General features: G+C 41.4%; 1 protein-coding gene across 3 annotated transcripts in view; it reads right to left on the bottom strand.

The window, feature by feature from the left end:
* Window positions 1-25,801, bottom strand: part of Aebp2 (AE binding protein 2) — a 41,838-nt gene that overhangs the window by 3,193 nt on the left and 12,844 nt on the right. The window contains exons 3-9 of one of the 3 annotated variants that reach the window (XM_051155529.1): window positions 20,463-20,570; window positions 17,360-17,546; window positions 14,274-14,398; window positions 10,106-10,173; window positions 9,474-9,587; window positions 7,497-7,523; window positions 4,446-4,613 (exon numbers count right to left, since the gene is read on the bottom strand). In XM_051155529.1, coding sequence (XP_051011486.1) covers window positions 4,610-4,613; window positions 7,497-7,523; window positions 9,474-9,587; window positions 10,106-10,173; window positions 14,274-14,398; window positions 17,360-17,546; window positions 20,463-20,570 — 633 coding nt within the window. In that variant the 3' untranslated portion in view covers window positions 4,446-4,609. Of the gene's footprint in view, window positions 1-4,445; window positions 4,614-6,793; window positions 6,983-7,496; window positions 7,524-9,473; window positions 9,588-10,105; window positions 10,174-14,273; window positions 14,399-17,359; window positions 17,547-20,462; window positions 20,571-25,801 lie in introns of those variants that run through there. The other 2 variants (XM_051155527.1, XM_051155528.1) reach the window with 2 other exon arrangements.

Raw genomic sequence — 25,801 nt, 5'->3', positions numbered from 1 at the left:
AAGCAAAGTGGCCTTGGAGTCAGACTCTAACAACCCCCGACAGTTTCTTTAAAACACTTTTAGTGCATCTTGTGTTTAAAACAAAACTATCTTGTTATCTCCATTCTAGTGAGGCTTTTAAATACACTCTACTGCACTTTGATTCTGACTTACTCTTGGGTGATACTTGAGCTTACTGTGACAGGCTTTTCTCTCCTAGACTGGCAGGCCAATAGGCTCTAGGTTCCTGCCTCCCCGTGCTGTGTGTGCTCATATGTTCATGTGTGCTCCTTAGGCAGGTTACACGCTAGTGATCTCAATTCAGCTATGCAGTCTTCCTGGCTGCAAAGCTGAGCCCTCTCCTGACCTGCCATGGTGTTTATTTAAAAAAAAAAAAAAAAAAAGCCAGATTTGTTTTTTGAGACATGCTGTGTGATAGCCCTGGCTGTCCTGGATTTGCTATGTAAAAGCCTTGGAACTCAAGAGATCTGCCTGCAACAGCCTCTCCAATGCTCGAATCAAAGGTGTGTGCCACCATCCCCAGAATATAGCCAAGTCTTAACTTTCCTCTTTTTTTTTTTTTTTTTAACACTCCATGTCCTCAAAGATAATGTCCTGTCATATGAACTCAGCCTTACTTCCTTCAAGTGTGAAGATCCAAGAAGCTGAGTATCTTACCATCTGTTTAGAATGATGCATGCCGTAATAGTCTTCCCTCTAGTCTCTTGGTCTTTATACTTCTGTACTAACAATTCTTTTCTCTTAAAGCCTGCACAGGCTCTCAACTCCTTTATGGCTTTGTTCACAAGAGCTTCCATCTGTCTGAAAATCACATAATTCACTTAGCCCCAGCCCCATTTAATAACATTTGCATCCCATGGCATTCTATCCACTCCCATCCACACACAATAGCTTGGAGACAAGGTGGCAATGTACCTTTATCTGAGCACTAAGGAAGTTAAGACAAAAGACCTGTGTTCAAGGCTAGTGTGAGCTACAAAAGGTGTCTCAGTAAGGTGGTAGGAGGTACACTGGGAATACAACACAGTGGTGTGCTTGTCCCAAATTCAACCCTAGTATCAGGGTGGGCTAAAGGCTTCCCAATTAAACCCACAACCACTGAAATCTTGTCCTAGTATCTCCAGTGTTGGGAGCGTAGGAAAATACATCCCAAATCATCACCTATAGTCTGACAAGACAAAGTGCTGTCAGAGGCAGGGAGGTTGGACAGCTTGAGCTGTTACCTAGTGAACCCATCATAGAAAAACAAGAACTTGGGATGCAGCTGTGTTAGTAACTGGCCTCAATCACACAAACGGGCCCAGAACCCAGTAACGAACTGACAGAAGTCATGAGACTGGCCAAACAAGCCAGTCAATTCATAACCTCTGTTGTATTTACTAAATATTTTTAAGAGCAACCTTAAGTCAGGAGCCCAGCTGGGGGCTGGAGGGATGGCTCAGGGGCTAAGAGCACTGGCTGCTCTTCCAAGTCTTGAGTTCAATTCCCAGCAACTACGTGGTGGCTCTCATCCATCTGTAATGAGATCTGGTGCCCCCTTCTGGCTTGCAAGCATACATGCAGGCAGAATTGTATACTTAATCTTTAAAGAAAATAAAAACAGTTCAGCTGGTCTTTAATGTTCCCAATACCTACTTCAACTACAAATAGCTAAAAGGAAACCACAAAGTCCTTATCAACTTTTTTCAAATTGCTAACTATATGAGTGACCAAAACCCAAACCAAACAAACCATAAAAGACCTTTAAGAAAACAATGCTTGGAACATTTTTTAAAAGAGCTAATAGCTATTTGAGTTAAACTTGAGAAAGAAATGAGACCTGTCATGAAAGCAGGTGGGGAACGTGGGGAAGGAAGGGAACAGGGCAGGGCACTACATGCACAAACACATCACAATGAAACTTGCTTCTCTGTAAATTTTTTTTCCCAGACAGGGTTTCTCTGCAGTCTTGGCTGTCCTGGACTTCCTTTGTAGAGTGACCTGCCTCTGCCTTCCCAGTTAAAGGTGTGGACCATCACGCCCAGCCTCTCTGTTGTTTTAGGGTTTGTGTAGCTTTGTCTGTCCTGGACTTGCTCTGTAGATCAGGCTAGCTTCGAACTCTGTGATTCGCTTGCCTCTGGGCCCAGCTCCAAGACTTCTTTTTCTGTCCAAGACAGGGTTTCTCTGTGTAGCCTTGGCTGGTCACTTTGTAGACCAGACTGGCCTCTGCCTCCCAAATACTGGGATTAAAGGCGTGCACACCATGCTCTTACTATAGCTTACAGGTTGGTTCTCATCAAATGACAGCTTTTTTTTTTTAATGTGTACTTTTGTAGGTTAAGTACAAAAGGTTATGGAGTTACAGGCAGCTTAACCCATAATAGGCACTGGAAACTGCAATCAGGTCTGCAAAGGCAGCACACTCTTCATCACTTTAGCCTGCTCATTTTTCCAAATTTCACATACTTTTGTTTTCAGCATTTCTGACTTAGGATACTCTTCATTCAACTGCACTGCTTACTCAGTTCAGTGCCGCATGCTATTAATTGTGTGCACTCCTTCCTCCTTAAGTGTACATTTTAAATATATGTTTGTTGACAAGCCAGACCACTGAGCTGACTTAGGAGAGCCATATTCTGAGACAGACACAGGAGACCAACATCTACAGAAGGCTATGACTGGGCCTGCATCAGTGAGGCTTTCCACTGAGGATCTTTTTGAACATCTAATAGTGTTCTCAGTTAAACTACCTGCACTGGGCCCAGCAACCAAGAGAAGACTGAGAAATAGGGGAACTCACTGGGAGATGGCTTTAACCACCTGAGGTGGTGAGTTCCACTCCTACATAAGTGCCAAGAGTTTTCTACTTTGTTAATATTCCCTAGCTATATAAATCCCCCAAAACATGATCCTTCCACACCCAACCCCAAATGCAATCATCTTAAATACACAAAAGAACCACAGGCATAAAAATTTGTGAAATTTTCTTTACAAGAAACATAGAAATCGTTAAAGTTGTAAAACAAGTTCTCCTCAGGATGTAAACAATGAAGAAAAAAGGTCATCAAAATAAAGGACAGCAAGGCTGGGCAGCCTTATAAGCAGAGAAAGCACAGGTCAAGCAAGCCCTCAGGGCAGGGTTACTGACGCCATTCACAGCAATTTCACCGAGGTTTTTACTATTCTTAAGAGGTTCTGCCAAAAACAAGCATTTTAGTGAGGTTAAATAAACATTACAACTAAGTTTATGAGATGTAACATCAGCAATCATTCCCACTGAGGATGTTTAGATATCCAAACACAGGTCCCTTTTATTAAATCTGTATGTAAAGGCAGACATCATTGTTCAACTTAATCCTAGTGTCCTTGCCCTGAAGCTCTCCACAGCACCTCACCAAAAAGCACTCCTCTTTACAAATCGTCAGTTATTTTGTGTTGAGTACAACACTGAGAAGCAACTTGGTATAGTGGAAATACTGACCTAGGGAAAAAACAAAACTCTGCTGGAAACTGCTTACAATCTGTTTTCAGCTTAGTAGAGCCATGTGTGACATTGTATGAACCTGTGTGTGGTGGTGGTGGGGGCGGGGGTTGCATTGGGCAGGAATCAAGCTAAATAAGTTTTGCTTTCAACCTTTTTAACAATTAAAAATTCAGAACACAACATTTCATGCCTACATTTTAAGTCTATTAAGGCTCACAAGGAAAACACTAGAAATTACAAAATATTCTCACCTTTTTATTACAAAGAAAAATTCTATAAATGTTATATTAAAGCTGCAGTGTTAAAATTGCAAAGTGTCCTATTAACAGGTCACAAGATTCTTAAACAATTAAAGAAAAATATTTATGCACAAATTTTCCAATTTTTTATCCTTTTATGAAATAGAATAGAAAAATATCTTAAATTAAAACCTCAAAGTGCCACTCCTCTAAAAAAAAAAAACTTCCAAATAATATATGGTTAGAATTTTTCTTTATAAACTATATGTATTATATATGTATCTCTGCAACCTGAGGACTTGTTAGACACACCAAGATGTCAGGCTTTGCATTACAAATCCACATAGGCTTAAATTTGGTTTGCCTTTAGGACTTATACAGGGCTATTATAAAAATAAAGACATTAAGGCTGCGACTAAACAGAATGTTTATACTACTTCAGCCACATTTACCACTCTGAAATAAATTCGCTCAGTATGATCTCACAGCTCTTGTTAACCATGCAGGGAGAAAACAATTCAGAAAGCAAACAACCTGCTTTAAATTCTGCCTTTTAAAGAGTATTTGCATATTTAAGATATTAGTATGTCTATTTACTTGCTGGAGGAGACAATTTCACAGTCCTCAAACCGTGTGGATTGTAGGGATGGAACTCAGACCACTAGGCCTGTTACCAAGCACCTTTATCTCTGAGCCACCTCAATGGTCCCTAGTGTGTCAGTGTTTCTCCTTTCCACTCGGCTGGCTCTGCCTTGGGCTCCCAATCTGGCACTGGACTCTTGGCAATCCTCTTGCTCCGTCCTCCCAACAGCAGGGCCAGTCAGAGCACCCAGGTTGTATGTTCAATGAGTTAGACACATTTGAATATACTTGAGGGTTAAGTATTATTGTCCACTTTATTTTCTTTTCATCTGAAATTCAGAATTCATGTGTAGCCATATTATGAAAAGGTTTATTAGAAAAATAAAGAACTTTAAAATTTTTACAATATTTACTACTTCAAAACTCTTTTAGATAAAACAAGTGTTACTTGTGGTTGAAACACAGAATCTGACTCATAGATTCTCGTTTAATCCCTGTAAGACAAAGCACACATAGTAAAATAGTAGATCCTCAACAATGCTAAGAAATGCAACATGAAAGCCCCACTCAAACGCCATGGTCTCGGTGCCTATGGCAGTGCATGCTGCAAAGTACATGAAAAGATCTTCTCGGAAATTTAGCACCATGCTCACTACCGACATTAACACCGCTGTGTTAGATGTAAATTGTGTGGTTTGTGTTTACTGCTCCAGAAATTTTATCAGCTACACAAGGGCTGAGCAACCATCTTTATAGAGCAGGCACAAAACACCTCAGGTTTATAGGCCTCTAAGTCTCACTACTCAATATGCAACTGCAAGGAGAGAAACAACACAGATATGAAAATAACAGCTGTGCCTGTAGGCTGCAGACTGTCTGGTGGTCGACTAGACATGGATTTGAAGAAATAGTCCTGGGCCCACTACAAATACATCATATATGTGCACAGGATGAACTGAGCTGGGTAAGAAGAAACATTAATAAACATTACAGACTAAATTTCATACATCCCAATCATGTGTAAATATGTATAAAACTTATTTTACTTCATATAAATTTTTTGGTGTGCTAAAAACAGTGTCAAACCCAAGTCACATCAGAAGCAACGGACCATGAGCACTCAGAGGCCAGCAATATTTTGACATCTACGTTTTTCTATAAATTTGTAGTAACCAATTTGTTCTCTGTGCACCTAAAATGTTGGATGTGTATTTTAAGATATCATCTTAAAATTAAATTGATTGTTACAATTTGAAGCTAAGTGTGATTTGCTTTGTTTTATTAGAAAAAATACTCAAGCAAGGTCTACAATCATTGGTCAATTAAGAAAGACAAGAACATGAAACAGTAAAATAAAATACAGATACAAACTATTATGTCTGAAACACTCTATTTGGCAATGTTTAAACAAATCAAGATTTTAAAGGAACAAAGATTGCAGAGTACTTTGCAGATACAAAATAAAACAAATGATGAAGTGCTTAAGCAAAAACAAACAAAAAATAGTAAGAACACACTGCTTTTCTTCTTTTGAAAATAAACTCCCATTTGCTACAGAGCATTAGACGGCCGTGCAGAGCATCCTCATTGGCAGTGCTTCCCCTCTTGTCCCTCAGGGTTGGTGACTCATTTCATGTCTACCTCTTTAACCCTGTTAGAGCCTCCCATGCTTTTAGTACCTTTTGTGCATGTGTTTTTTCTTTTCTAAGCAAATGAGAAATGATCTATGCATCATGGAATCTCTCCCATTTTGGAACCAAAGGTTTAATTTTATATTTGTCTATTCTTTAAAAACTTTAGTGTAAAAACTGCTGGTTTTCCTGTCACTGTAGGAAGTGAGAACTCTGAGTGAGTGAGGAGTGCTTTCTGCAGTCTGACTGCACAGCACATGCTCCCAACAGTAAGGAACAACTGCCCAGCCATCAACTCCCATTATGGGTCTAGTTCCTCCCTCAAAGGCTCCCTGGGAGGATGTGGATGCTTTGCTCTTAGACTTAACAGTAGTACACAGTCCTCAGTCTGCAGAGACAGCTCTCAGTAAAGGTGCTTGTTAGCAATCCCTCTGGCAGCACCAGTGAGTTAAACTTCCTTCAATATCATTTCTACATAGTATATACATTGACGTTCATGCCGCTAGAAAACATCTACAGTACATTTCATAATAGAAAAATATATTACAAATCTGCTCGATTATTTACAAGCAATGCTCTATTATCTCTATGGACATTTGTTTGATACAGTACTGACAAGCTACACATATTTCCATTTCTGTAAAAGTTTTTAAAATTCCTTATGGCCTCTTGCCTGCCAAGCAAGAAAGTGATTTTATTTTCCTTTTCAAAACCAACTTTGGTGCATAAAAGATTCGGTTTGAAGATACTTTAAAAAAAATACAATTTTTTTTTTTTTACATTAAAAAAAAAAAAGAACAGTTTCCCCGGGCATAAAATTAAGAGTCAAAGGTTAAATGAAAATATGAGGATTATTCAAATAATTTGAAATTCAGGGGTTTTTTTCCCTCCAAAAACCATTGACACTGTACCCCATGAGACCCTAGTCCTGAAAAGGGAGCCAGACATATGGCAACACTCTTAGACAGTTATTCTCAGACCTAATTCGATAGACGAATTTTTAGTTGATTGCAAATGTCGTTCACTGTTTGCTTAAATACAAATTGAACATTTTTCTTATCAGAGTTCTGCAAAAGAACACAAACGGCAACCAATCACATCTATTTATCATAACTGAAAGGTAATTTCCACTGTCTAAATATTTGCTATTAAGACTTCAAATCAGTACACACTGTCAAGATGGATATCTTACAGTGCTTTTGGTATTTTTAAGGGCAATTGTTTGTCTTTCCAATAAAACTACTGTAATCATTAGGGGAAAGAAAAACAGCAGCTTAAGCAGCGAGCATGCAAAGCCTTTCAGAAGCTGTTCAGCTGAGTTGCCAGAGAGTGTCTGCGCAGTCTCCCACAGCGCCATTCCATGACATGTGGACTACAGTAATATATTAATATATTCCACAGAAGACCTACTTCATTCACAGAATGTCCACACTAAGCATAAATATTACTCTAAATACCGAGCTTAAAAATAAAAGAGGAAGGGGTTGACTCTAATGTGCAACTTTCCCTAAGCCCATTGTCAGTGACTAAGACTGCAGGTGTCCCCGCTTGTTTGCGTTTATGTATTTATGTATGTTTTACCTCTTCAACCTCTTCTGTGGCATTGTTCTAGAAATAGAAAAAGAAAAGAAATTCCTTATTCAGTTGAATCAAACACATAGAGTACTTTAAAAAAAAAAAAAAAAACACTAAAACTGAACAGAATGACAGTGAAAGGCCATCACAAAAAGGGATTTATTTCCAAGTGCTAGAGCATGCCTTCAGCCCCAACTTAAACTTGGGAGTTCAAGGACAGCTGGAACAAATATGTATATTGAAAGCAAAAGGTATTATTGCTAAAACATACAGATATTAATATAATTTAATACAAAAAATCATCTCTGTAAGTCTGATGTTTTTATTAAGAGAACCCCTGTCTCGAAATACCCCCCACAAAAGGTTCCATATCTAACATGTATTTTTTAACTACTATTTTTTAATGTATGTTTAAATTTCAAATAAGTGGTTTTTGTAGTCTCATTTGGAAGTGTACATTTTCTAGTGGTTTTGAGAAACCATTCCTTAAAAACACAAGAAGGGGGCGCTGGAGAGAGGGCTCAGAGATTAAGAGCACTGGCTGTTCTTCCAGAGGTGTGGAGTTCGATTCCCAGCAGCCACATGGTAGCTCATAACCGTGTATAGTGACATCTGGTGCCCTCATCTGGCTTTGCACACAAATATACATGTAGAATATTGTATAAATAATAACTACACGAATTTTTTTTAGAATGTATAGCTTCAGCCGGGCGTGGTGGCACACGCCTTTAATCCTAGCACTCAGGAAGCAGAGGCAGGCTGCCTGGTCTACAAAGTGAGTTCAGGATAGCCAAAGGCTACACAGAGAGACCTTGTCTTGAAAACATTCTAAAAATATAAAGATGAATGACTTTTTCACCACTGTTTAATCACCCGAGTAGTCTGTGATTTGGCTACAGCAGCATGAAGTTTAGGCTATATATATATATATATATACACATACTGAGTGACCTTGGGCAGATGAAATGAACTTTTACTGCAGTTACAATCTATGTGAAGATGCAGTGACCCCAGAAAGGCTGCAATGATGTGTATCACCTATGATGTGTATCACCTAACAGTTATCTCCTGGGCACTTCTCTTTGTAACACACGTAACAGGCAAGCTTAGAAATGAGACCCAGAAACATTAAGCAAGCGACTTTAAACTATTCTTTTGAAAAGTTTGGGGCAAAGGAAATGAAGCACATGGTGCTTAAGACACAACTTATTTTCAGTCTCACAAAAGTCTGATTAAACCCTAACCATATCTTTTTTAAATTAAGACTTACTATCACATACTCTGGTGCCCATGAGGTCAGGGGGGGAATCAGATCTCCTAGAACTAAGTCACAAAGCTGGTGTGGGTGCTTATACCAACTTCATTCCTCTGCGAAAGCATGCATCTTCCACTGCTGAGCCATGCTCAGCCTTAGAATCACGCTTTTAAGACAATTTCAAAATACTTGTGTATTATAATCTAAGCAAGTAATCTAAATAAATCTAGAACTAAACAAGCATATAAACCTTATCAAAATATTGTGTTTCTGTATTCTGTAATTCTTATGCCTGTGATATCACCACTATTTAAAAGGAACAAATAGTGGAGAAATGCTATAATAACCGACACATGAATGGTAGGGTGGCACTGGCTCCATAGCATGGTTGGGTAGCATGGGCTACATAAGACCCTCTTCCCCCATAGGTCCTGCCTGACTCCCAAAAACCTGAAGTCTGTTGAACAGAGAAATCAAGCACAAGTTGTTTATCCCAAGTCCAGGAACCTACACTCTGAAGCCTTTTGAGAACCAACATGATTTTAAAGGTTCTGATGAGGGATGTTCAATTAGTCCTGTCTAGGCAAAAACAAAACAAACATCCAGAATTTTAGATAAAGAATATTCAATCTCAACAGAGAAAGAAAAAATCCCAACTTACCCAAACTTTAGAAAAGTTCAAGATGAAAACTCAAACAAAAAAAGCACACTGTCGTGAAGTAAATTACCTGTAAATGTTTGGGTCCAACAGCAAGGCAGTATCTTTGGGTAGCTTTGATAAATGAACTACTTTAGTTTTTAACTGATGTCGTTCACTTTCATTCACCCATACATCTGGCAGGCTATAGATTAAAAAAGAAAAGCCAATGATTTACAGTTATCCTAGACTTATCATTTCAATGCTGTCATACTCTCCAGCCTTTTCTGCAGCTGACAGTGACACCTATATGCTTCTGCAAAGACAGGTGTGCCAGGCTGTCTATCTACTCGGGGACCAGACACTCCAACCCCAAGATAAATAACACCCAAGATTTTAATAAAGCCGAGCTGAACAGTAGCTGCACACCGCTTTCATCTCAGTGTTCCGGAGGCAGATCTCTAGGTTTAAGGCTAGCTTGGTCTACAGAGTGAGTCCGAGGATAGGAGTGCTATCTACACCCTGCCTGAGGCATTGAGTTTATTTTCTTTTTCTTTTTTGAGACAAGGTTTCTCTGTGTTAGCCTTGGCTGTCCTGGACTCTCTCTGTAGGCCAGTATGGCCTCTAACTCACAGCGATCCACCTGCCTCTGCTGGGATTAAAGGCGTGCAACACCACCGCCTGGCAAGTTTATTTCTTATACATAATATTTCAAATACTTACATATCTTCAGGCATCCAATGAAGCAAAAGCTTTATCTTTCCAGACTCCTCCTTTCTTTTAGCTATTACCTAGTAGCATTACAAAAAGAAATGGTTAACAAGAAAAGGGAAAAGGAAAACCAACTATTTATAAGATACCTTTCCTACACTGTGAAGACCTTGAAGTGGCCTACACAGGAAAGGCACTGACACCACAAAACTCTTGCCCTCCCTGCTTTGCACGCGCGAATCTCTTCGCATGATACTGACATTGCCAAGGTGTCCCCACACATAATTTAAAAATAATAAATATTCTTTTAAATTAATTAAAAAAAACTAAAGCAACAAATGGCTGTCAGGTTGCTCAGCAGTTATGAGCACTTTCTTCAAGAGAAGGAGTGTCTTCTGATCTCTACATGAATAGATAATGGACGGGAGACCACAGAACAAACAACAAGTAAAGCAGAAATCAGGCAGAGAGGGTCAAGGAGTTCAAGGTTATCCTTGGCTATGTATGTGGCCAGTTCCAAACTAAGCTACAGAAGACCCGAATCTGCTGCTGCAAAGAAAAAGATCTACTTTACAACTGAGATAGCTGACTACCTCAGTTTCTGTTGCTGTACTTGGTAGGCCAATTCATCTTTAGGTCTGAGCCTGAGTAACCCACCTATCTACAGTTTATCAAGCCATATTGCCATGCATGTTAGTAGTCTGAAAACCAAGGTGACACTTGGAATTACACAGCTCTCCAATGCCCACACTGACATTCGTGCTTTAGTTTATGTTGTTACAATCCCAGCACCATGTTACCAAGTTCCAGTTACAAATACCCAAATAAATACTACAATATTAATCTGAAAACATACAACTAAGAATAGAACTTTAAACAAAGAAAGATTACTTCTTCCATTTTATATATAAGCTTGTGGTTGGATAAATCCCTAATTTTAGGCTTGGCAATTAATGGAAAAATCTAAATAGGTCTGCTGGTACAAGAATAGAACCCTACAATGCTAGAATAAGCCAACCAAGCACAGTAACACACCAGAAACTGTGGTTCTGCTGACCTCTTCTGGAGAAGACTTCAGTTAAGGCATGCACTTAGCTCGTGTATGTTAACAGTTTAAACTTTCATGACCACTGAGGAGCTAGTACATGTATAGTTTGTATTAAGCATTATCAGAGCATGTGCTACCTACAGTCCCAGACCTCAAGAAGCCACAGGGTTTCTCTGTGTTAGCCATAGCTGTGCTGGTTGTAGACCAGGCTGGCCTTGAACTCAGATCTGCCTGCCTCTGCCTCCAAGTGCTAGGATTAAAGATGTGAGCTGCCATGCCCATCTGTTCTCTTCTTTTTGAGAAGGAAAAAGTCTCCTCTACACTGAACCTAAGTGTTTCATCATCAATAAGGATATTTACTTGAGGGTATTTACACATACAATACACAGGGGGAAAATCAAACAGTTAAACAGAAGAATGGGAGCACACATGCGTTCAGCACACACACACACTCGGTAAGCTCTCGTCCTCAACTGGTTACCATCTTATTTTTAAATATTTTTTCTTGGTGCAGCACATTAAAGCTCAGCACTAGGGAGGCAGAGGCAAGGAGATTTCTTGTGGGTTCCGCACCAGCCAGGTTTCCCTGTGACATAGTCTCACATATATCTTAAACATGTGTTTTGGTTGTCAGGCTCAGCAGCAAGCACTCTCATCCACGAAGCCATCTTGCCACCCTTCCACTTTATTTCAGTTCTTGTTGCTGTTTGCTTTTCTGACCGGCTAGACTGGCTGGTCAGTGAGCTCCGGTGTCACTCCCCTCACTGCAGTTACCGGTACATCTGGAGGTCAATCAGGCCTCATTGAGGCCTTTCCTCTCAAACTTGACACAGGACTAAGTTTGTTGTCAGTGTAATGGACAGAGACTCTAGGATCTGGCCCGATTCTCCCCGGTAGGGCAAAACATGTAATCCTAGTCTTTAACTATTTTTTTACATTTGATTAGGGGCCATTCTCCCCTCCCACTACATGGTCACAGGGATCAAACTCAAATAGGCATGCACCTTTAGCAGTGAGCCGTCTTAATGGCCCAGGAATCCTTTCTTTCCCTACAGTCTGCTGTCAGCACAGAAAACCTATAAATCTACTTGAAAAAGAAAAGCTTAGAGCCGGACATGATGGTGCATGCCTGTAATCCCAGCAACAAAACACACACACACCAATAATACAAAAGCCAAGCCAGTAGGTTCTAAAGGATGGTACAGAGGTGCAGGTGAGCTTCCAAGGAACACAGAACAGGGAGTAATGATGTGCTCTGGGGTTGGTGTGCTGAGGGGTAGAGGTGTAATCACATCAGTCACCAACTTGCCACGGTTGGGGTAAACTTTCCCACCTCATTTCCGCACTCACCATGTTAGTTTTGTTTTGTTTTTTCAAGCATAGTTGAACCCAAAATACTACAAGCATCTCAAAGTGCTTTCCTTAATTAACCTCCCTCAGCTATGATGTCCATCCTTCCTAGGCTGGATGTTGAGAAACTTCATTATAGGAGGGAGATAACGTGAGATGATCAATGCCAACCAATAACACTTTAAAACTTCAGGTTTGTTTAAACAGAAAATAAAAGTAGCCCAATTCTATAGTATTTCATATTTCAAAATAAAAACTGGGCTAGAGAGATGGTAACTGGTAAAAGCACTTGCCACATAAGCCTAGAGATCTGAATCTCTACAATTTCTACAAACCATATAAAGGTGGTGGAAAAAATTAAAAATGTGACAGGCATGGTGGCACACGCCTTTAATTCCAGCACTAGGGAGGCAGAATCATTGGGAGTTCAAGGCCAGCCTGGTCTAAAAAGTGAATCCAGGACAGCCAAGACTACACAAGGAAACCCTGTTTCGAAAAAAGAAAAGGAAGGAAAAAACAAACAAAAAACTAAACTAAGCGTTGCCTAACCTTCTTACATGCATCATAGTGTGTGCACCCACACATATATGGCTAGACAATTTTAAGACTTTAATCCCAGCACTTGGGAGGTGGGGGAGGGGAATGAGAGTTGTGTAAATGCCTACAGACCACACAAAAGAGTGTTGCCTCCCATGATCCCAGGTCCTCTACAAGAAGAGCAAGCATTCAAGCCACTGAACCATCTCCCCAACACTAATAAAAGCATACAGTAATTTTTCTAAGAATTCATAAGCCAGAAGCCTCACCTAGAGACCTAGGCCAAGGTACACGAATATAAAGAACGAAATACGACGAGGCTAGAGAAGACTCAGCAGTCAGAGCACCTGCTGCCCTGAGTTCAGTCGCCATCAACCACGCGGAACATAACTCCTTAGACACCAGGCACACACGATGCACACAGGTACATGCAGGCATATGAATACACATAAATCAAATTTTTTTAAATCTTGCTTTGTGTTTCCAAACTGACATTCTGGTTGTTCTGGGTTGACAACCTAGCCTCAAGAAATAGTGACTCTCTACAGCATGCTGGCCAGACACAATTTTTAAAACCTGGGGTTATACCTATGATACAAAGCACATTTAAAAATCTTCCACCATGACTGGGTGATATGTTTAATTGAATACCACATGCACAAACTTTTGGTGGGGGAAGCTTCCAGAACTAGGCATTGGAGAGTGACCCTAGGGCCTCAGATGTGCTAGGCAAGTATTTCATCACTGGGCTACATCCCTGTTCTACATTTTCAACGACTAAACTGCACATATTTTTTACATGCTATCAAAATCTTTCCAAATCTGAGACAGAGAAAATATTTCCAAGCTTTTACTTAATTACAAATAAATGGCCCTAAGTGCACAAACTTAAACCCTAGGGGTCGCAGCTAGGGTCTCCCACATGTCAGACAAGCACTCTACCCCATCAGTATAATTCTAAACAGCAATTAACTAGTTCAAAGTCTCAAACAGTTCTCAACTGTGTACTGTACATATGGCTTAAGATTGTTTCTTTGCTTTTTTAAAAATTATTTCTTGCTGGGAAGGAGGCCTTCCACTCCTGCTTTGGGCTGCAATGCTGGGATGACAGGCATTACTACCACAACCAACAAACCATGTGACTTTTAACAAAAGGTCCTATATTTTGAGCAATATAAAAATATAATAGTGAAAACCAATGTTTTGCAAGTTGGTATAATTTGAAAGAAAAAACAGAATACTTACAGTACTATGAAAAACAACACTGTGTCCCTTCCCTAAACTTTCTATATGAGCTGAGAGGTTAAAGCATATGGCTCGATGTCTTATGGCATCCAGTGTTTGTGCATCGAAGAAATCATGTGGTCGCGCTAAAAGTCAACACACAAAAAAAGTTAAAGACTGTTTAGAAAACTTCATCAGCCTACTAGATGTTCAAGTGTTTTCCAAACACAGGAGACTACAGCTTTAACTGACAGGGAGCACATCCCTGGCCAGCATCTAGCTGCACCTGTCTTTGTGTCCAGGCTAAGAGCTCTAATAAGGTGACAACAGGCAGAATGCAACTTATCAATGAACGCAGTGACTCCATTATTCCTGTTTCTTGGCCTCATGGTCTACCATTTTTATTTTTTCATAAAAATACTCCATGGAGGTTTCAAACTTACCATGTGATCTCCTGAGCATCTATTTTTTCACAGGCTATCAAAATCTTTCCAAATCTGAGCCAGAGGAAATATTTCCAAGCTTTTGCTTGATTACAAATAAATGGCCCTAAGTGCACAAAACTAAAACCCTAGGGATCGATGCTAGGGTACACACCTTTAATCCCACACATATATCATGATTATACAGCAATCGTTTTAAGACTTTATTTCTCAGCAGGCATGGTAGCCCATGCCTTTACTCAAAGCACTTGGGAGGCAAAGGCTGGTGGGATCTCTGTGAGTTCGAGGACAGCCTGGTCTACAAAAGAAACGCTGTCTCCAAAAAAAAAGTCAAAATTATTTATTTACTTATTATTTTTACAGTGGTCCACATGTACATCTGCAGACCAGAAGAGGGCATCAGATCACATTATAGATGGTTGTGAGCCACCATGTGGTTGCTGAGAATTGGACTCAGGAAGAACAGTCACTGCTCTTAACCTCTGAGCCATCTCTCCAGGCTCGTAAATATTATTTCTGAGATAGCCCTGTTGTATAGCCCAGGCTGGCCTCAAAGTCACAAGCAAATAATAAAGCCATTTTCAGTCAGGTTCAGCAGTACACACTAAGCTCTTAAAGAATGAGCACTGAATTAGTTCTGGCCATCCTAGCTAATGTGCCAAAACAGTCTCCAAAACACAGAAGAGGTGGTCTCCAAGCACTATCTAAGCCTTGTGGGGCCTGGACAACCTTGATTTGAATCCAGCCTTGGCACCGGAGATGAGAAAAGAAAGTTACTGTAACTCTATTTAAAAAAATTTTTTAAATGACAAAGTAAAAACAAAGTGACTGCTTCAGTACCCATGCATGCATGTTTTGGAAGGAAACCAACAGTCAAACCACAGTAACATCTGCCTAAACAATGGTCCACAAAGTGAAAAGAAGGCCTTGCGTGTTTTCCAGTTTAGAGAGCCAACATGCATCCTCTCCAAACAATACAGTGACAAAACCCCTCAAACTAGGTAGAAAGTATTGCCCCTATAGCCTGTCATTAGCACTCAGCCACCTCAACAGACCTGAACAGAGACTACAGGGCAGAGCAGCACCTCCTTAGGTAGCACATATGCCAGTTCTAAGCAGCAACTGGGGAAATGCACCCACCTTCGCTTTCTAAGAACAGTGACCAGGTAGGAAGTAGAATTAGAAGATCAGGAGGCTTGAGGCCAGCAGGGGCTAGGCTGAGAGTGCTTTAAAAAGAATGCAAATGGAGCCGGGCATGGTGGTGCACGCCTTTAATCCCAGCACTTGGTAGGCAGAGGCAGGTGGATCGCTGTGAGTTAAAGGCCAGCCTGGTCTACAAAGAGAGTTCCAGGACAACCAAGGCTACACAGAGAAATCCTATCTCTGACATTAAAAAATTAATAAAATATTAATAAAATAAAGCAAATGGGTTCCTGAATTGGTGACACACACCTATAATCCCATCATTGGGGATCCTAGTTTACACAGTGAGGCCTTGTCTCAATAGAGTAGCAAATTGTGCAAGCATTGCTAAACAATGGGAACAGTGAATAGATATAAATAGTGACGCAGTGTGCAAAGAGACGGCAAGCTCCTCTGGGTTTTCTGGTTTGTTTTATACTCATTTGGGGGGGGGGGTGCCTCAGTGCATGTATGGAGGTCAAAGAAACAACTTGTTAATTCTCTCCTTCTACCATATATGGGTCTCCATAGATCAAACTTACACCAGACTGATGCCAGGATGCCTCCAGGTTACTGGCCTGACTTCCCTCAGTGGTACTGTTTTGGAACTGTAAGTTGAAATATAAATTCCTCCCCAAGTTATTTATGGTCATGGTATTTAGAACCAACTAACAGCATGTAAAGATCTTCTTACTTTAACAGTATGGAGGGGAAAAACTATATATATAGATAATGGTCAGTTGGTTTGTTCGCTGTAGCTTTGTAGTGAGACATTTCAGTGTTTTAGAGACCGGCTTGCATGTGCCTTTTCATCTCTATCCCAATCAAACCACAATGAGGAGATTCCGTTTACTTAGTGCTTCGCTCTTGTAGAACTCCCTTTCTCAACAGCATCCCTTCATTCCTCACTCACTCACTGCATGCCACTATTCCAGATTTATTAGCAGTGGACCCACAAAAATCCAAGCATGGTGCCCTCCAGGCTCTAATTAAGGTTACTCCTACTCTCTATTGTCTTTTTTTTTTAACCCTAAATATCAAAGGAGTATCCAGTATATGACCCAGTAATTAAGAGCATAATCTTCATATTGTCATGTTATAAACACTCTGTTCACACACATTCTACACTTTGGTTAATTCATTGCTTAACTTTTATTTGATTTTACATCTGACATGCTTTAAAATCTCAAAAATATTTGTAGAAACACAAACATTTGCCATGTTTTAAGTTTTTCTAATATATAACAAATCAAACTAGACACCACCTAGTATCTAATTCTCTGAATATAGTTTATATTCTAAGACCACATACACTTAATAATCCTTTAGTTTCTGCAAACGTCTCACTAGATTCTCGTGCTGAAAGGCAGATAGCATATATCATTTCCATATACATACACACAAGTCAACCTCAAGACCAGTAAAGCTGGACTTGCTTATTAAAGCCCTTTTGCCACAGAGACTTTCTAAGCAAGCACTTACGTAGCGAACGCCGTCTTTTGTTCTTTAGTTTCCTCCTCTTGTTCATTCCAGCTTTAGAAGGAGATTCTTCTTTGGCCTTTGGCTGACTAGAAACTTTTGAGGAATTCTGCTGACTGAAGTGTGTGGGTACATGGCGAGCTAGCCCTCCCTGAGAAGCAAAGCTGGCATTGCAGCCACCAACTACACACTAAAAAGAAGAAAAGGGCTGTCAGTATTACTGCATAAGGTGTGAGCAGAACTGAAGGCAGTAAACCTCAGTACAACTGATTCTAGAAAAGATACATGAAGCATTTCTTTTGAATTCACTGCAAAAGGCAGCTAAGTTATCTAACAAGTGAACAAGTGAACCACTTGGCAGTGGCATGGCTGTTTCCAACCTTAAATTCACAAGGTTATGTTAGGCTTAGGTTAAATCTCTCCATCGTACCAAGGCAAACTCCAAGGGATCGTCTTCCTACAAGATGATTGGTTTTTTTTTTTTTAAAGATTTATTTATTTATTATTATGAATATAGTGCTCTGTCTGCGTGTACACCTGCAGGCCAGAAGAGGGCATCAGATCACATTGTAAATGGTTGTGAGCCACCATGTGGTTGCTGGGAATTTAACTCAGGACTTCTTGAACAGTCTTAACCTCTGAGCCATCTCTCCAGGCCAACACAAGAGATGTTTTTAATAAGCCATGCTTATATAAAAAGATAGGAAACTGACACACTAACAGTCGCACCGATTCCTTCATTTCTGAAGCCCTGGCTAGCCCAGAACTTAATATTTAGTATTTAGACCAGGTTGGCCTCAAAATCAGAGAGCCTTCTGCCTCTCCCTTCGCAATACTAGGATTAAAGCCATGCAACACCATCTAAAAATAAAAGCTACCACAAAATCTTCAGATGTCTATTTTTCTTTTTTGGTTTTTCTCTGTGTAGCCTGGGCTGTCCTGGACTCACTTTGCAGACCAGGCTGGCCTTGAACTCAGTGATCCACCTGCCTCTGCCTTCGGAGTGCTGGGATTAAAGGTGTATGCCACCACGCCAGGCTTTGTGCCTGTTTTTCTATATTGCTGCAACAAGGGGGGGGGGGGGGCTTTCGTATGTATACTTTTATTTTAGGTGTGTGTGTGTGTGTGTGTGTGTGTGTGTGTGTGTGTGTGTGTCGGACAGGGGGACGGGGAGGGAGAGAGACTGACTACATGCACGTTGTGTGAGGGTGTCAGATTCCCTGGAACGGGAGTTACAGTTAAGCTTCTATGTGAATGTTCTGCCTTGAACTCACAACAATCCATCTGCATCTGCTTCCTGGGTGCTAGGGATTAAAGCGTGCACCACCACGCCGCCTTCGGCTGTTCTTTTTTAAATAGGATAAATTGTTACAGTATAATTAGAACTGCATGTAAGTCAGACATGGTGTTGCACACCTGTAATCCCAGCACTCAGGGAAGCAGAGATAGGCAGATCTCTGAGTTTGAGGCCAGCCTGGTCTACAGAGCAAGTTTCAAGACGGCTGAGGCTACACAGAAAAAAATGTCTCAAAAAAACAATGCTCTGCATTTGAAACAGTTCAGCAGACAACACGCAAAATACAGCTCACTCAGTTTTCTGTAAGAAGAGAGAGGCTTGGGGGCACAAGCCTGTAGACTCAGGTTAAGGAAGGGCAGCTTGGACTATACTGGATGTTTCAGGTCAGTGGACTACACAGCAATGCTCTCTCACACAAAGCAGAGGGAAGGCATTACACACATTTTAAAGAAACTGGAAAATGGGCAGTGGTGGCGCACGCCTTTAATCCTAGCACTTGGGAGCAGGGCAGGTGGGTCTTCATGAGTTCAAGGCCAGTCTGGACTACAGGCTGAGTTCCAGGCCAGCCAGAGCTGTTACACAGAGAACCCCTATCTCAAAAAACTATAAAAAGAAACTGAAAGAATTTGAGGAATCAATGAAACAGGAAGAAAGCCATGCACATAGTAGCAGCAGAGGGAGCAAGGCAGGATATGGATGTCTCATCATATTGCCTAGTGGGGGGCTTCAAATTCCTAGGCCTAAGCAACACTACTGCATCATCCTCCCAATTATTCTGTATATAGTGGACTGGCTGCATATACGCCTGCAGGGCAGAAGAGGGCATCAAATCGTCTTACAGATGGCTGTGAGCCACCACAGAGTTGCTGGAAATTGAACTCAGGACCTCTCAAAGAGCACTCAGTGCTCTGAACCTGTGAGCCATCTCTCCAGCCCGATAACAATCCTCTTAAAATAAGTCCTCTCTCAGGGGGCCTGCAGACACATGCCTTCAATCACAGCACTCTGGGAGGCATTGTGTTTTTAACAGTTTTTTGTTGTTTTGTTTTGTGAGGCATGGTCTCTCTGTATAACAGTCCTGGCCATCCTAGAACTTACTATGTAGACCAGGCTGGCCTCAAACTCAGAGGTCCACCTGTTCTGCCTTCCCAAATGCTGGGATTACAGGTGTACACCATCACACCAAGAGCTTCTCAATTTTTTAAAAACTTTATAGTGATCCTTTAAATTCCATGGCATGAATGCCATAAAAATTATATTTTTGAAAGTTTTATATTTTAAAAGAGTAAGTCAGAAACTTGCTCTTTAAAAGTTTCTCAGAATACATCTATTTGGTGATTTTCAATCTCAAAATTGAATAGTGGCACGCGCCTTTAATCCCAGCACTTGGGAGGCAGAGGCAGGTGGATTGCTGTGAATTTGAGCCTGATCCAAGAGAGATCCTGGCTTGGAAAAAAAAAAGACACCAGGGACAGGGGCAAGTCTGTAGCAGAATGGTTGCCCAGGAGAGCTTGGCATGCCTATGGAGTTCAGAAACACCTGCGCTGAGATGACCGGGTGAGACCTTTAAAAAGAAAGGAGATGAGGGGGCTGGAGAGATGGCTCAGAGGTTAAGTGTGCTTCTGCTGGCTGCTCTTCCAAAAGTATGGAGTTTAATTCCCAGAAACCAGATGGTGGCTCACTACCATCTATAATGAGATCTGGTGCTGTCTTCTGGCATGCAGGCAGAATAGATTAATAAGTAAACCTTTACTTAAAAAAGAAAAAAGACGAGTTCCCTGTGGCTTTATGAATCTCTAACATACGCACCTTGAAAGGTTTGTCCCCGCTGTGTGTCAGCATGTGCCGCTGCAACCAACTCTGACTGGTTGATGGGGTGTTATACACCTTACAACCTTTCCACAAGCAAACAAACACCTATTAAAAGAAGAACAATGTTAGCTGGGCGTGGGGGCCCTGTAACCCTGCAATCCCTGCACTCAAGGGAGGCAAAGGCTGGAGGAGAGCTCTGTGAGTTGAAGCCATCCTAGTCTACAAAGCAAGCCCAGGACAATACAGCCAAGGCTGCACAGAGAAACTCTGTCTCAAAAACAAAACAAAGAAAAAAGGAAGCACTTATCTCAATAAGGACTTTGGTCCCTCTTAATTTCAAATGATTAAAATCAATTGATAAAAAGACATCTACTGTGCACTTGATCAAAATGCATCTAACTGGCCAGGCGTGGCAGCCTATGACTTTAATACCAGCACCACTCTCAAGCAGAGGCAGGCGATTTTTGTGGGTTGGAAGCCAAACTGGTCTACAGTGTGAGTCCAGGACAATTACAGAGAAACCTCGTCTCAAAACCAAAAGAAAAAGGGGGAAAAAAAAACAAAAAACAAAAAACAAAAGAAAAAAACCAGAATGCATTTAGCTCTTCTGTCCCAACAGGGTACAGTCTTCCCCAGTATCAACAGAGTCCTTTCCCCTCATTAAGGAACTAACACACCCCTAGGATGAAGATACGCATAAGGCAACAAGCTCCAGGCACTAAAGAGCTTACTTATATTTGTATGTGTTTGTATAAGGAACATTTGCTACTTCTCAGTACTAGAAAAATATGAAAACAAATGGTCAATAAAAATTTAAATTAGGCTGGGCGTGGTGGCGCACGCCTTTAATCCCAGCACTCAGGAGGCAGTAGTAGGCAGATCGCTGTGAGTTCGAGGCCAGCCTGTTTTACAAAGTGACTCCAGGACAGCCAAGGCTACACAGAGAAACCCTGTCTCAAAAAAAAATTTTTTAATTAGTAGATAAGCTTTTAACTTCCAATAATCAATTGAAAGTTGCATTCAAATTTTAAAAGAAGTAAAAATTGTTATCAAATTTTTCTACTCATGGATTCCTACACTCACATGCCTACTAACATTTGATAGTCTTGTACTGTTCTTCCCATTAGGATGTATTTTCAGCTATCTTAATTATGATGAAGCAAAAACAAAACACTAATGAAGAGCTACATTCTCAGCCTTAGGAAACCAAATTTGATTAGGTCTGGAAAGTTCCAACACTAGCAACCTAATTTTCCGCTGAATATTCCAAACACTCAAAGCTGTTCCACACACTGCAGTCTCCCCTGAAAGAGCTGGCACATAGTCAGATCTTCCTCCAAAAAAAAAAAAAAAAGACTTGAGACTTTTTCTAAGAACATTATATGCAGAATCACTTTAGTACGAAGACTGAAGAAAAATACATAAAGGGCTAAGAATATAGCTCTGTGGTAGAGAGCTTGCCTACCATGCACAAAGCCCTGGGCCTCAATCCCAGGGAGCACAAAACAAAATAACAAAAGCAAACAAATTCAGGGGCTGGAGAGACAGCTCAGTGTTCTTTCAAGGGCCTGTGTTGAATTCCCAGCACCTACATGGTAGCTCACAGCAATCTAGCCCCATTCTCTTCTAGCCTTCCTGGGAAGTAACCAGGCACACTTTAAAATCCAATGTAGAGCAAATGTCTCAGTCCATGAATTAATGACTTAAGTCAGGTAGACTTGGTGATCTATCTATCTACTTTGGCTTTTTGGTTTTCTCAGGTGGAGTGGTATGTCCCCAATCAGTCCCAATTTTAATGCAAGCTGGACCTGGTGACAAAGGCCTCATCCCAGCTCCTTATGAGGTACAGTAAGAAAGACAACTGCAGGGTGGGGCTGCTGGGAGTCCTGTGTTTTGTAGAGTACTAACCAGCATACACAAAACCTGGAGAAGCGAGGTGCAGTCAGTCCACAGTTACATAGCAAATCTGAGACCAACCTGGATTAGATGAGACCTGATCTCCAAAACCAGAAAAGGGCAGCATGACTGTTGCCCTCCTCAGTGACTGCTGCCACAGTGCGGAACAGACGCTTCAGATGGGCAGACAGTGCGTCTCCTCATCACTGACTCCGGGTCTCCTCTATTCTTCCTATAGTGCTTCGTACTCCCTCAAGTTTTCAAGTTACTAATTGCAGCTGCCCAGCAGGATGAGGCAGGAAAATGAGTGCGAAGCCTACCTGGGCTACAGAGGAAGTTCAGGGAGTAAATTACAGAGCTCTGCCGTATGTGCAATACCCCCACCAGAAAAGCCTTTCCAAGGTTACTTCTGGACCAGTGAGGTGGATAAGTGGGCAAAGGCACTTGCCACCAAGCCTGATAAAGTACTCGCATAGCAGTTGACAATTGTAACTCAAGTTCCATGGATCCTGACACCTTCATACCAATGCACAGAGAATTAATAAATTCTTTTAAAAACAAAAGTAAAACACCCAAGGCTTTGCCCTAGTTTTGAGAATTCTGTCAATTTTGTTTAGATGGCTTGGTTTTTTGCGATAGGGCCCCTCAATCTCTTATGAGCCAAGGTTTTTACAAACCTACTGCTCAGCCAGGTGTGGTGTGGTACACGCCTTTAATACATGCCTTTAATCCCAGCACTCGGGCAGCAGAGGCAGGTGGAGCGAAGTGAGTTCGAAGCCAGCCTGGTCTACAAAGCAAGTCCAGGATAGTCAAGGCTACACAGAGAAACCCTGTCTCGAAAAATCAAAAACAAAAAATAAACCTGCTGCTCTAATGATCTAAAAAATCAAACTGACTTTTCCTCCCCAGTGCTGGCGTTAAAGGTGTGTTCCACCACTGTCCGGAAAAGTAACTACTCGTGTGGAAAATCCAGAGCTTTTAGAGAGACCAAGTCTCAAAAAAAAACCAGGAACTGGGGGGCGAGGGGAGAGAGAACAAAAGAAAAGGGGAAAGAAGAAAGTACAATTGTAGCTACTTCATAAGTAGCTGTGATTTGCTTTTTTTCTATTTGTCTGTTTGTTTCTCTGCATAGCCTTGGCTGTCCTGGACTTGCTTTGTAGACCAGGCTGACCTTGAATTTACAGCAAATCCGCCTGTCTCTGCTTCCTGAGTGCTGGCTGGGATTACAGGCATGAGTGCTTTATCTGCAGAAGAGGGCATCAGAAACTCCAGGTGGTTTCTGGGAATTGAACTCAAGATCTCTAGAAGAGCAGGCAGCACTCTTAACTTCTGAGCCATTTCTCCAGTCCCCCTTTTTAAGTGTTTGTGTGAACTGGGGCGGGTATGGGTGTGTTTGAAGCGTATGTGTGGTGTGGTGTGGTGCACACCTTTAATCTCAGCACTAGGGAGGCAGAGGCAGGCAGATTGGAGGGCATAAGAGAACACTGGATTCCCTTAGAACTAGAGTTAAAGGCAAATATTAGCAAACAAGTAACTGCTAAAAGCAGAACCTGAGTCCTCTAAAGAGCAGTCTGTGCTCTGGTCACTGAGCCACCTCTCCAACCCCAGCTGTCTAGTTCTAAGGCAGCATCTCACACACAGTTTCTCTAGACACCATCCTGCCTTAGCCTCCCAAATAGAGACTACAGGCAAATACCACTATTTCTGGCCTTGAAAAAATATTCTTATAGCCCTGTGTGGTGGCATATGCCTTTAATCACAGCACTTGGGAGGCAGAGGCCGGCGGATCACTGTGAGATTAAGGGCAGCCTGGTTTACAAAGTGAGTCCAGGACAGCCGCAACTAACAGAGAGACCCTGTCTCGAAAAACACAAACACATACACACACACACACACACACACACACACACAAGGAATGGGGGGAAAAATAATCTGGTTATGGTTAAAAAGAGTCAGGGCATACATGTATGTGCTGTATGCCTAGTAATTGAAAAACCAAAAAAACCCAGAATACTTCCATTATAAAATTTGTTTTTGTTTTTCTGAGGCAGTGTCTCGCTATGTATCCTTGGCTAGAACTTGCTATGTAGACCAGGCTGACCTCAAACACACAAAATCCAACTGCCACTGCCTCTGCAGTGCAGACTTGCCTCACCACATTCAGCTGTGGGTCCTATCAGTCAATTAAGGTTTGCCTACGTTAATAAATCCTATTAGGGACTGTTAGACAAAACAAATAAATACAGTAGACAGACTAGCCAGGCATGGTGATACATGCCTGTATTCCCAGAATTCAGAAGACAAGAGATGGAAAAGTGCCAAAAAGTAAAGGCTAGCAGAGTCAACACAAAAGTTCAAGGCTGGGGCTGAATAGAAGGCTCAGAAGTTAAAAGCACTGCCTATTTTTCCAGAGGTGCTAAGTTCAATTCCCAGCAACCACATGGTGGCTCACAACCATCTATAGTATGATCGGATGCCCTCTGTATACATGATAAATAAATCTTTAAAGAAAAAATGTTCACGGGGGTGGGAGAGATGGTTCAGAGGTTAAGAGGCTTTTCTTCCAAAGGTCCCGAGTTCAATTCCAAGCAACCATCTACAAATGGTTCACAACCATCTATAATGAGATCTGGTGCCCTCTTCTGGCCTGCATGTGTGCATGCAGGCAGAACATTAAGTTCTCACTCGAGAGGCAGAGGCAGGCAGGTCTCAGTGAGGTCCAGGACAGCCAGGAACAATACAAATGCAGGCATGCAGGCACGCACACTCACGCACACGCGTTTCAGGCTTCTGTCTCAAAAGTCACCCACGTGCATACACAATTACGAATACTTGACACAAAAGCTTGGTTTTTCCCATCTCGCTAATTACGCAAAACATTCCTGGTTTTATTGCTTTTTAAAATTCTTTGGTACTAATCCTAAGCAGCCTAGATATTCCTACCTCAGCCTGAGTGCTAGGGTTATATAATAACCAGGTTGTCTCCTTAATTCTTTTTTTGTTTTTGTTTTTGTTTTTGTTTTTTGTTTTTGTTTTGTTTTTTGAGACAGGGTTTCTGTGTAGCCTTGGCCATCCTGGACTCACTCTGTAGACCAGGCTGGCCTCGAACTCACAGCAATCCGCCTGCCTCTGCCTCCCGAGTGCTGGGATTAAAGGCGTGCGCCACCACACCCAGCTCCTTAATTCTTTAAAGTATAATAACCGTTGCTTTAACATATCCACCTATACTTGTATATAAAATAGGGGTGCTGGATAGATGGCTCGGCACTGGCTTCTCTTCCAGAGGACCTGGGTTCAATTCCCAGCACTCAAATGGCAGCTCACAAGTATCTATCTCCAGTCTCTGCAGGCACCAGGCATGCAGAATGCACACACATGCATGCAGGCAAAGCACCCAAATTTAACACAAATTCTACAGGAGGCTAGAAAGATGGTTCTAA

This window comes from Acomys russatus, chromosome 13 (genome assembly GCF_903995435.1).
Source record: "Acomys russatus chromosome 13, mAcoRus1.1, whole genome shotgun sequence".
In the NCBI taxonomy this organism is placed as follows: domain Eukaryota; kingdom Metazoa; phylum Chordata; class Mammalia; order Rodentia; family Muridae; genus Acomys; species Acomys russatus.
Note: the sequence above shows the minus strand (reverse complement) of the source record. Positions and strands in the feature narration are given on the sequence as shown.